General features: G+C 46.8%; 1 protein-coding gene across 2 annotated transcripts in view; it reads left to right on the forward strand.

Moving 5' to 3' along the window:
• Nucleotides 1-12,820, forward strand: part of Gria1 (glutamate ionotropic receptor AMPA type subunit 1) — a 319,566-nt gene that overhangs the window by 224,461 nt on the left and 82,285 nt on the right. For both annotated transcript variants that reach the window (XM_063269677.1, NM_031608.2), the window contains exons 10-11: nucleotides 39-245; nucleotides 4,573-4,943. In XM_063269677.1, coding sequence (XP_063125747.1) covers nucleotides 39-245; nucleotides 4,573-4,943 — 578 coding nt within the window. The remainder of the gene's footprint in view (nucleotides 1-38; nucleotides 246-4,572; nucleotides 4,944-12,820) is intronic.

The following is a 12,820-nucleotide window of genomic DNA, read 5'->3' on the forward strand; positions in this document are numbered from 1 at the left end:
ACCCACAGGCCACACCCTCTGTCCTGTTTCCCCACCAGGAAGATCCTTACGTGATGCTTAAAAAGAATGCCAACCAGTTTGAGGGCAATGACCGCTATGAGGGCTACTGTGTGGAGCTGGCTGCAGAGATCGCCAAGCACGTGGGCTACTCCTACCGACTTGAGATTGTCAGCGACGGCAAATATGGAGCCCGGGATCCCGACACAAAGGCTTGGAATGGCATGGTGGGAGAACTGGTCTATGGAGTAAGTGCCTGGGGCAGGAGGAGAGGGTTATCATGAAGGACAGAGGAGGGAACCAGATAGGAAGTCATTTCATAGCTGGATGGCTCTGTGCATAAACTGACTCCCAAATTGACTAGTGTTGCTGCTGAATAGGAAACTATCTATTGTCTTAAGACATGGGGGGTCCAAGTTCCTGGTCCTAATACCTGGCTCAGTGTCTGTCAATCCAGTGGTCCATTGTCCAGCACAGGTGACAGCACAGATATTTCTTGGGACAAATAACAAAGCTCATATTACTCTACTAAGAGTCATCTGTGTCCCACTGAGTCTACTTGCACCTGCATCCAAGCTCACTGTCAACTCACTCCTCTTTCCTGTAATTTCTGCCCTGTAGCCTCCAATCATCCAGCTTCCCCCTCACTCTTTGTTCCCTTGAGCCTCCATTGCCACCTTCCATCTCTAACTTCTTTTCTAGAACACTCTTCCAAAGCTTCTTTGTGTTCTGCTCATAACAGTTGAGAGTCCCCTTCAAACTGCCCTGGCTTTCCATCCTAGAAGCTAGCCTCTGCTTCTTTGTGGCTCACTCTGCCTCAATTTCTGCTCATTTGTGTGGTAGGGGTAGGCCCAAGCCATCTGTCCATCTGTGCACACACTCAAGGAAATCCTCCTGGGCAACTACTGTGAAAGCATCAACAAACTGAAGCAGTCTTAAGCAGGCACAGAATGGCTAGTGTTGTTTGCAGTCTAGGAGATCATGAGAAGCCAAGGGTCCTAGACCCTGCATACTTCCTTGGGTAAAGAGACAACAGTAGAGAACTGTTCAAGAATATAAGATTCAAGAGTCTAAATTACATGGTCCACAGAGGAACTCATGGAGATTTCTAGCTCTTCAGACTATGTGGATCTTGGAAAACACTCACTGAAAGAGAGACAGAGAGATATGCAGCTCAAAGTTTCCAAAGTACAAATGATAGGATGGTAAACACCAATAAATAAGGTGAGGTCAAGAAAATATGGGTTGACTACTTTGGGTGGGATTGGCCAGAGAAAATTTGAATCACAAATGACAAGGCAAGAGTGTGGGTTGATTCAGTCAGCACCAGGAGATGATGATGGCTTTTAGAACAACAAAAGGAAAGAGAGCAGTAGAGGCCATGGCTCAGTTGGTAGAGTCACTGTCAAGCGTGCATGAGGCCCTGAGTTTAATGCACAGCACTACATATCCTGGGCAAAATGGTACCTATTCTGTAATCCCAGCATTTCAGAGGCTCTTCCTTGATGAGTTTGGCCACCTTGGGCTAGAGACTTTGTCTTAGAAAAAAACAAGAAAATAGCAAAAGACAGTTTCCATGATGTTCAAGAAAGGAGTCATGGAGGCCCTTCATGGGTCCTGGATATGCCAGCTGTGTCTCTAAACAGCATGGAGTCATGCTGAGCCTCAGGGTGGTTCTCAGTTGGCAGTCAGGAGGAATTAATCATTTTAGAGAATTGGGAATTTTTCAACCTCATGTCAGGGAAGGAGGAGTCTGATGGCCATACAGGGTATGCCTGACAGTGGAGAAAGGGGCAGCACCAAGAAGGTTTTCTGAAGCAAAGTGGCTCTCCAGGCTAAGTTAGGGAATGTTCCCCACATCTCCCTTCCATCTTCCCTTGATGCCCCTCATTTTGGAAACTCCATCATTGAAACAGAGACCTGGATGGGTAGCGCTGCACGGTCATGCTGCATCTGGAGGCTGGTTTCCATGGGAACTTCCTTCGAGCTCTTAAGGTCATTGCCATGGCGATTGCTGTGAACTTTTCACCTTCTCCAACATTCATCTTCGCCTTCACCTCCTGTAACACAGTTCTTTGTCAAAAAGCCTCTGTCCTGGGCAGAGCAGGATGTGACCATCCCAAGGGCACAACCGTAGTGCTAGCAGTCAGTGTAGTGTCAGTGTACTCTCCAGAGACCTGGAGTCACCTCTATGCTTCATGCTCAGCCTAAGGCCTGATGTCCTATTTACTAGACCTGTCCTTTCTACCAGTGAAAACTGATTCCCAGGGAAGCCATGTTGAGCGCAATGCTATTTACTTTCATTTGAGTTCATTTTGCCCATTTTATGCCCCTTAGAAAGAAGAGATATGCTGCCAGGGAAATATTAACTGCAAACCACCTATGAGGTTTAGAAACAAAAAACAAAAACCCTCACTCACAGGGCTCCCAGCTTCCTGCTTTGTGATAGTGGCTGCTAGAACTGTCTCTTCTCTCCCTGGTGCCTCACGCAATGCTAAATACTATACTCACCTCCATTCACATAGTCAGCTCAGTCCCGTAAGGCAACTAAGATCATTTCTGCACTTTATAGAGGAGGGTACAGAGGCACTAAGGGCTTGCTTAGCTGATTTGCTGAAGAACGTGCAGTCATAACCCAAAGTTCTGTCTTTCGTCTATCACTGGGACATCTGCTTCTAGGGCATCATTCCACTGAAGCCCGGACTATGAAGCTGAGAAAAACTGAGAGAAGAGCCAGAGGTGTTCTCAGGGAGAGAAGCAGAACTAGAACACATGCTGCAGATGAGGCTATGACTCCTCAGTGTGCCTTTGGGCCTTATTCATGGATTTCTTCTTGTCTGTCCATGTCCAGGGCAGAGGGAGAGTAATGCCTTCAGGCAGACTAATGAGCTTCAGTTCCAAGGGTTCTCTGAGCTGCATGGCTCCTATAAGCTGCTTGACTCCTCCAGGGGTCAGCTCCCTAAAAAGGGTGGAGACGATTTGCTGCAGGCCTGTGGTAGGAGTGTTTGCTCCACAGAGCCTAGCTCTAAGTTTGTCTCACCCAGACAATCCCCTATGTCTCTTGTCCCCTTTTGCTATATCCAATCTGTCTGGTGTGTCCCAGCACTGCCCAGGGACAGATAAGCATGCCTGGCACTCTTCCTTGCTTACCAACAGACTAGGTTTGATATTCAAACACTGAATACTTGTGTAGCTTTTAGCAATATTCCTGTAAGGAAAATTAACAACTGGCTTTATTTTCTCACTCTCGGGCCCTTTCTCACACTGTTCCTTACTCCTAGAATACTGCTCCCCATCAAAGCAATATGCAAAGCCCTCCCCTTTTACGTCACATTGACTTGTCACCTTTTCTAGGTCATACTCCCCAAGCTCCCAGTGCAATGGCCCCCTGCACACACTCTACCTCCAGTGTCCTGTCCGTGTCCTGTGTATATGTGTGCATATACATATGTGGTATGGTAATCTCTTCTGCTAGCTTAATAACCCTTGATTGTGGAGGGGTCATAACTTACCTCCAGCTTCCAGCCTAGAGCTTACACATTATTGTCCCATAAATGTTTATCAGGTTCAATTTGCCATCACCATCTTGTTAGCCAGGATAATCTGATTGTAGGTAAAAGAAATCCAATGCAAACTGGCTTAAGCAAACAAAACAACTGCCATGTGTTCTTGGAGATAGAGGAATGTATTGACAGGTTTCCAGGGAGCCCAGCGTAAACCCTGAATTGAGGAAAAACCCAAATGGCAGCCTCTGGGATCAACTTTTGTGCAGCTCAGCTCTGGCTCCAGTTCTCACGACTAATTCTCATTGAGCCATGGGTGTTGGGGCATTCCTGCGTAACTCTCTCAGGACCGGATCTGGAGTAGGATGTGCTGAGTAAGCACCTGTAGGTCGTGTCTTCTTCCCAGTGTAATCAGGCTGGAAAGGCTACATTCAGCCTGAAGGGCTGGGAGCAGGGCTGGAGAGGGTCTCAGAACACAAGAAAGAAGCCTGACCACTGGGTAAGCATAAGCGACAACCTCCTTCTTGCAGAAATAGAAAGGCATCTTTGTCAAGCAGAACTGTCAAACAATGGACTGAGCTCCTCTGACAAATAGTAAGCTGTTGTCCATTTCTCGGAAATACTTCACAGTGTCAGAACAATTAGTCTTACAGGATTCTACACCGTTTCCACATCCTTGAGTTTAAAATAAAAAGAATTTCTTCACAGTGAAGTTAGAAACAGAAGCTGGGAAGAGGCCTCAGTTCATAAAGCACATGTTAACCAAGCATGAGGACCTGAGTTCGGATGCCCACCCATATAAAAGGCCTGGTGCCTGTGATCTCAGCACTGGGGAGGGGAGGCAAGGACATAGAATGGTAGGGGATCAATCTAGCCAATCTGTGAGCTCCAGGTTTAAGACAGAGAGAGACAGAAATAGAAACAGACAGAAGAGACAGAGGAGGCAGAAACACAGAGAGAGTAACAGAGACAGAGAGACAGAGGAGGCAGAGACACACACAGAGGGGAGGAACAGAAACAAGAAAAAGAGCTCCTGAGTTCAACTGAACTTTATTTGATTTTATCCTTTCAGAGAGCAGACGTGGCTGTGGCTCCCTTGACCATAACCTTGGTCCGGGAGGAAGTCATCGACTTCTCCAAGCCATTCATGAGTTTGGGAATCTCCATTATGATTAAGAAGCCACAGAAGTCCAAGCCAGGTGTCTTCTCCTTTCTTGACCCTTTGGCCTATGAGATCTGGATGTGTATAGTGTTTGCCTACATTGGAGTGAGCGTCGTCCTCTTCCTGGTCAGCCGTTTCAGCCCCTACGAATGGCACAGCGAAGAGTTTGAAGAGGGACGAGACCAGACAACCAGTGACCAGTCAAATGAGTTTGGCATATTCAACAGCCTGTGGTTCTCCCTGGGGGCCTTCATGCAGCAAGGATGTGACATTTCCCCCAGGTCAGTCAACTCTTCTCAACTCCTTTACTTGATGCTATAAGATTCTTGGGATGAAAAAATATTAGAAATTCAAGAGTTAGGAATTAGGGCTTGGGAAATGGCCCAGTTGGTAAAGTACTTGTTGTACAAAAAAGGATCTGAGTTTGATCCCCAGAACCCATGTGAAAACCCTGGTCATGATGGTGTCTGCTTGCAGTCCCAGGACTCAGGACACAGAGATGGAGGATCTCTGGGCTTATTGGCTGGCCAGCCTAGATCAATGAGTCCTCTGTCCCCATGCCAGACGCTGACTCAGAAATCGAGATTGGTGGTTTCTGAAAAGTGGCACTGAGGTTGACCTCTACAAGCTATATACATGGTACACACACACACACACACACACACACACACACACACACACACACACACCATGAGAATTCTTCCCAGATTTCATTGTGTCTGTGTGTCTGTTAAAGTTTTGATCAACTGTTCTTTGCATGTTGTGGGTATTTCTGGATGTTTCTATGGTTGGACCAGCCATCTGCTGCCTGGGTAATATGCTGTCAAGATGATCAGGCATCACTGTGAATGATGTTCTGTAGATATAAAATACAGAGGAAGAATGGCAGATAGTATAATACAACCAATATTTATTGAACATCTACCATTGGCATAGCAGGGAGATAATCTCTAACTGAATGCTCACAGCAACAGAACAGGACTCCCATGATCCTCTTTTCACAAAGCTGCCATGGCCATCCTTCCCTGATGCCAGAACTGTTCCTACATGAGCACTGGATCTGGCACATGGACCCTCTGTGAGGCCTTGACCAACTCGCTTTACCCAGGCAAGCCCTGGCTTCCTCTTGTCAATGGGGAAAGGCTCTTCTTTTGCTGGTTCTGGCTTTTGAAAAGGGGAAACTTTAATTCCTGTACAACTATAAACTTGTTTCTTGTTGTTCATATATAGAGAAGCCCAGTGGCCCCACTGGATTTGTTCATACAATTTATTTTAGGAAAAGTACTTTTGAAGCCAAGAGGAAGTACAGAAAGGAAAGGGGAGAAAACGGCATTTGAAAACTATCAACTGTGGGCGATACTCAGATCCACTGACATCTTACTTTAATGTGTAGCATTCCTTTGGCCACAATCTAGAATATTTATGTCACAACCCTCTCAAGCTGACCTGGTAAGGAAGGCAGTCTGGCTCTGTGTCCTCTTCCCTTGGTCAATGTCTGCGAACTCTCTCTTCTCAATGCTCCCTTGTAGATGACCACATCTCAAAGTCAGGCAAAGAAACATGGCTTGGACTTTGGCCTCCATGTGTCTATTGATGTTCAAGTGCATAAATCCATCCCTTATGGAAGTATTTAGGCCCATAATTCCCCATCTACAATTTGCATTTGATGTGAATGCGAACTGATGTTCCTAATGGTGGGGGAGTAATCCCTTCCTAACCAGCCTCCCCCGGGCCTTACTTTGTCTGCCTTATAATTTGGAAAGCCTCACGGTTGACCGTCTTAATCTTGTTTTTCTTTAAATAAGAAGACAGTTGGAGGGGGCGGGGTGACGTGGGAGAGAAGGTGCGAGACTGGGTACTCAGCCAATACCGCCAAACACAAGGCGAAGATAGAGGGAACCAAGCTGGGGAAGGGCTCACGTAGAGATAAATCCAGCCACTGGGTAAACAGTGGGAAGAGAGAGCTTTGAATGTGTTGGTGTAAGTACAAACATGGCAGCATGCACACAGTGTGAGCTTGTCCTGCAGGTACTTCCTCTAAGAGCAAACACCTGCCTCTTACCAGCAGCCCTGTGGTCTGCCTTCCAGTGTTGTCACATCTTTCCAGGGTCTCACGTGCCTATGTCACAAACTGAGTCCTCTGTCAGACACAGCTTTGTTTGGCAATGGTTGTCGGAAATGGGACGTCAGTCACCTAATGTTCGCCAGCTCCCCACACCCCCTCCCAGTCTGTTTCACCCCTGAGATTTTTGCAGACCCTGAGTGTCTATGATCTACAGACCGCAATATTTACTCTTGTGGCTTCTGAGGGTACCACTGGAGTGTCTTGGAACCAACACCATAGTGAGGAGGAACCTGGAAGCCATCCTCTTGAGCTTAATAAGACAACCCCACTCGGTATCCCTGCTTCTTGTGGGTGACATGGAAACCACTCAATAGCTTCTCCACTGAGTGTCACTGTGAGGTTTACAGTGCTAGGTTTACAGCCTGTAACATGGGACCCAGATGCCATATAAGAAAACTATAAAGTGAGCATGATGTTCATGGATTTTAGACACTGGATTTTGAGTACAATGATGGTTTGTATATGCTTGGCCCAGGGAGTGGCACTGTTAAAGGGTGTGGCCTTGTTGGAGTAGGTGTGTTACTATGACTTTAAGACCCTCATCCTAGCTGCCTGGAAGACAGTATCCCTTTAGCAGCCTTCAGATGAAGATGTAGAACTCTCAGCTCCTCCTGCACCATGCCCGCCTACATGCTGCCATGCCTCCGCCTTGATGATAATGGACTGAACTTCTGAACCTGTAAGGCAGCCCCAACTAAATGTTGTCCTTCATAAGACTTGCCTTGGTCATGGTGTCTGTTCCCAGCAGTAAAACCTAAGGCTGGTACTGTGTGCTGCTGCTGCTCATGCTACTTTGCAAATTCAGTGCCCTCTTGGAGAAGTCCAGAAAAAAAAATACAGGAATACAGGCAGTAGTTTACCCCAGAGACATCGCATCTGGATTCTGAGACTCTTTCCCCACAGGAGCTGGGAGGGAAGATGTGGATGATAGCATCTGATCCCCACAGAAATGTGCTGCCACCAGAAGGTGTTGTGTCTGACTCAATGGGCTTTCCCTTCTCAAGGCTGCTTCAGCCGGTCACAGAGTTTAGCAACCTCACTGCGGGTCAAAGTATGCACTATAATACTTCTCAGAAATATAAATGCGCACATTTCATCTTACCTTGGCCCAGACACAAAGGCAAGGATGCTAAGGCAGTGACTTGGTCAGAGACCAAGCAGACAGTGGTGGGAGATGGGAAGTTGTTTCCCTGTGCCCTGATGTGCCTCTGGCAAACACGGAGCTGGGTGGAACTCGAAGGTTCATAGTCGTTCCTGGTGTCAGACATCCTGACAGATGAGCTATGATCCATCCACTGTTCCTCCTCCACTCCCAGTCCTTCCCTTTCCCCCATTCCATCCACTCCTCCAGTTCTCTTCTGAAAAGGGCGGGCCTCCCATGGATATCAACCAAACATGGCCTATAAACCAAACAGGCACCGCCTCTCATAGTAACACTGGACAAAGCAACCTAGCAGGAGGAAAAGGGTCCCAAAAGCAATCAAAAGAATCAGAGACAGCCCCAACTCCCACTGTTACAAGTTGCACAGAAATGCCAAGCTACACGACCATAGCATACATGCAGAGGTTCTAGGTCAGACCCACATAGGCTCCCGGATTGTCGGTTCAGTCTCTGTGAGCTCCTGTGAGAGTAGGCTACTTGGTTCTGTGGGCTTTCTTGTGGTGTCCTTAACCCTTCTAACTCCTACAGTCCTTCATTCCCTCTTCCATAGGATGTCCCAAGCTCCATCTAGTGTTTGGCTACCATCCACTGCTCTTATTGAAAGAATGTGTCCTAACCTCTCACTAACTCAGCAGGTGGAGAGCTGGAACCTATCAAATACCATGTATCCGTGTTATATACAGATAGTTCTTTTATGCTGGGAAGGAGCTGGGTTAGTAGAACACCTGCCTATGGGCCTGGAGCCCTTAGTTCTACCCCAGTATCATTTAAACCTAGTGCCTGGTGCCTGCCTATAATCCCAACCCTTTGGTGGTAGAGGTGGGATTCAAAGTTTGAAGACATCTTTACCACATTTTGAATTCAAAGGCAGCCTAGGCTACATGAAAACCTGTCTCCAAAACTAAAGATGTGAGATCCTGACACACACACACACACACACACACACACACACACACACACACTCCCTCAAAAATTATATCTTTATAATAACTTCAAAGTAATCGAATTCTAGTAACCAAAACCAAACTAATTATGGCCCAATAGAGGTCTCTGTAAATCACAGAAATACCCATCATAGTAATGTGGGCAGACATGTGCTTTACTTTCTCCACTCAAGAAACCAGGGAATCAACCAGAACTGGCCCTTCTGCCTTTCTCGTGGCCTGTGTATCTTGTTCACACGCTGGCAACTCTCAGACACTGCATCCACAAAGAGGCAGGGACAGGGACCGGGTTGCCAGCTACACGTGCATTCTCAGAACAGGAAGAGAAAAGATTAGCAAGATTGTACCCACCCACAGTGGCCCTGTAGGTTCTTACAAAATCAAGAGAGGCTACGGACAAGAGCTGAGGCTTCATATTTGCTCGAGTGAAAGCAGGTGGCATGGGCCCTGGGAAGCCATCTTGTCGTGATACCTACAGTAGTAGCCCCACAGATGCGTAGTAACATCTAGAAGGAGCACTTTCAGTCCCACCCACAGATAGAGCTGAAATGCTTTCCAGACTCCTCCCCTTCTCCTTTGAAATGCTCACATAAGCTGCGGATTTAGTGGTTTTGAACTCACAAACTAAAAAGCCCCTGAGCTGTGATCACAGACTGCTGTTTCTATTCAGTTGTTTGCTGGTGACATTAGGAGCTGTGAGTGGACTTGGTAAGCCTATTTCTTATGCCCAGAGATCTGTTTTAATAGGTATTTTAGATTCCTCTTTCCACATAGAACGTTCTGAAGAATAATATATTGAAGAAAAATGAATCATCGGAGACAAGGTTTATTTTTGGCTCCCCCACGCTCCTTTGTATATCTCTCACCCATATTTGCAGGCGGCAGCATTCATTTATTCAAAGACTGAAGATATTCTGCCTGCAGTTAGGAGCCCTGGCTTCAAGGAATCAGTAACCCAGCAGTGTACGGCAGACATTAAACAAGGATGGTGGATGTATAAACCCTCATGTCTCCTAAACAAAATGAGCCTCAGCATGGTGACACACATCTATATTCCCGGTAGTCTAGAGACTGAGCAGGAGGATTGCCACCAGTTCAAAGCCAGCCTAGGCTATAACATGAGTTTCCAGATCAGTTAGGGCTATAGAATTAGACCTTGTCTCAAAAAAAAAAACAAAAAAACATGAAAAAGGTACTGGGGAGGACCTAAGTTCAGATTCTCAGCAGCAACACCACAAAAGCCAGGCCAAGCAGTGCAAGCCTATGACCCTGAAAAATGGGGACAGAGATCCTTGGAGGTTTTTGGCCAGTCGGTCTAGCTGAAACAGTGGACTCCAGGCTCAATGAAAGACCCTGTCTCAAAAAGTAAGATGAAGAAGTCATTAAAGAGAACACCAGTTATTAACCTCTGTGCACACACATCTGCAAGCAGATGTGCATCAACATCTGCACACAGATACATACATCTACTCATATACATCTACACACACACACAGCATACTTCCCACAGACATACACACATGCATTTACACAAAAGCATTCACCACACAAACACACATGGATGTACACACATGAATGAACACACATAGATATGTACACACAGGCATACACCTCATGCATATACACACATGCATGCACACACTGCTATACACCACACACAAAGGCATGCACATGCATGCATGTACACATACACACGGGTACAAACCGCACACAACAACAATAATATGCTTGTTAAAATAGGTTCTAAAGAATGTGGAATTACAGTGTCTGGAGATGATTTCTGAGGACTTGCTCAGTAAGTGGGTGCTGGCCTGCAACAGGGCTGAGAGATATGATAGCCAAGAGCAAATGCAGTCTGCTGGAGAAAGGCTTCCTGCCTTAGGGCTCCCAAGAACAGAGGGAGCAGTTTATGCCTCTGGCTTGTAGCAAATGAAGAGAACAGGGGTGTGAGAGAGCATTGAAGAGGTGGGCAAAGGCCAGATGGCAGAGGACCCTGGGGCCATGGTATAGATGTGGGGTTTTACTCTAGATCGATGGATAGCCAGCCCGTTAGGGGGCATTAAGCAAGAGAAAGGTTGATTTGCATACTAAAATACCATCTGGGGAACTATGAAGGAAGTGAACTGGGGCAGAGAAGAGTCTAGGGCAGACAGAAAATGACCAGACTAGAGGCTTTTCCAGCTGTCCAGGGGAAATGATGGTGATGAAAATTATAAGGGTCATTGTCATGGATACAGACTCCCAGGATTGACAGGAGTTGATGATGTGACTATGTGAAGAAGGGAAAATGAAGGATACACAGATGGGTCTAAGAAGGAAAGGGTATTAGACACCAAGGAAGCCAAGCTTCAGAGACACCTAGCTCTGGACAGGTCTTAGGACTCTCTATACCCCACTGGGAAATCTTAAGTCAGAGGAGGGAGGTTTTGTTTTGTTTTGTTTTGTTTTGTTTCGTTTCGTTTTGGTTTGCCTCTAAGTCAGTGTGAGGGTTTATTTTGATTGTCAACTTGATAAACTCTAGAATGACCTAGGAAATGGGCCCCTGGCCATGTCTGTGGGGTACCGTTTTGATCAGATTCATAGTGAGGGGAAGGCTCACCCATAGTGGATGGCACCATTCCCTTGGCTTCTGTCCTTGACTAAATAAAAGGGAGAAAGTGAACTGAGCACCAGCACCTATTGTTTTCTTCTTTGTGACTGAATTTAATGTGACCAACTGCCTCAGTTCCCTCTGTTGAACCTTCCTCATCATGAGCCTCCTTACCCTGCAGCTGTAATACAAACTAAAACCCTCTCTCTGGGAAGTTGCTCTTGACATGGTATGCTATCCAACAGGAAACACCACTAAGACAGGAAGTGCCCACAGCCTGTGATGCTCACAGCATTCCTCCATCTCATACAGTCTAAACCCCTGGTCCCACTGCCTGCAGCTCTATTCTCAGCCTCCCCAACCCTGGTGCTCACCACGGGGTCAGTGGTTTTTCTGGATTCAAGTGAGCTTAGCTAAAGAGAAGAGAGTGGGCAGGAGGGCCCTGGGGGAAACAGAGGAAAATGAGAAGTTATCATTCAACCCTCAGAACTCTCCCTTTTATTCTGATCATAGACCATCTCAGCATGGACAATAATTATCTCCACCTGATGAAGATAATTACAGTCAGTGAGAAGTCACAGGCGGTGGAGTAATGGCACTTTGGGGATGTCCCTGAACCCCATATCATATATTCCCTCCCTCCAGCTCATTTGCTTGTTGGTGGCCCTGTAACTGACTCACCATGAAAACAGAGTGGCCAAGGAGAAAAGCCAAGAAGACAACCAATGACAGCCTGACCACTGAGTTACCATGCTGACTCCATAGCAACCAGTTTGCCACCAGCAAGAACGATAGGAGGATACTCCCCCATCCCACTTCCCCCTCTCCATCCTACCCTAGCAGACAGAACCTCATAAGCCCATTTCTTCTGTTCATCCTGAAGTCATTGGAGGGGGTTGGGGGCAGACAAGGAAGCTGGGAATTGATAAAAGCAGCCTGAGCCATCAAAATCTCTTTCCTGTTAAATGCACAGGCCCTGCAGAGGTCCCAGGTTAATTGCTACAAGGGACATTGCCACAAGGCTCTGTGGAAGAAATGAAGAAAGAAATGTATGATACACACTCTGGGTCACTGATATGGGGGGAGGGGTGACTTCTGCTGTGACCAGCATTGGAACCACCTGTGACGTTAGCTCCTCCCAGAAGTTCTGTAGCCAGCCAGGATGTTCTGTGTGCTTCACACCCTCTTTCTGCCTCCCAGAGAGAAAATCATGGAACCCAGACTCCATCCAGATGAGCTTAGGAATGTGAAAAACAAAGTCCATGAGGCAGCTAGAAATGGTGCCAGATAGTAGCCATAAACTCAGACCTCAGGGTCTGCCTCTGCTAGCAGAGGTC

The sequence above is a fragment of the Rattus norvegicus genome, chromosome 10 (assembly GCF_036323735.1).
Source record: "Rattus norvegicus strain BN/NHsdMcwi chromosome 10, GRCr8, whole genome shotgun sequence".
NCBI lineage: Eukaryota > Metazoa > Chordata > Mammalia > Rodentia > Muridae > Rattus > Rattus norvegicus.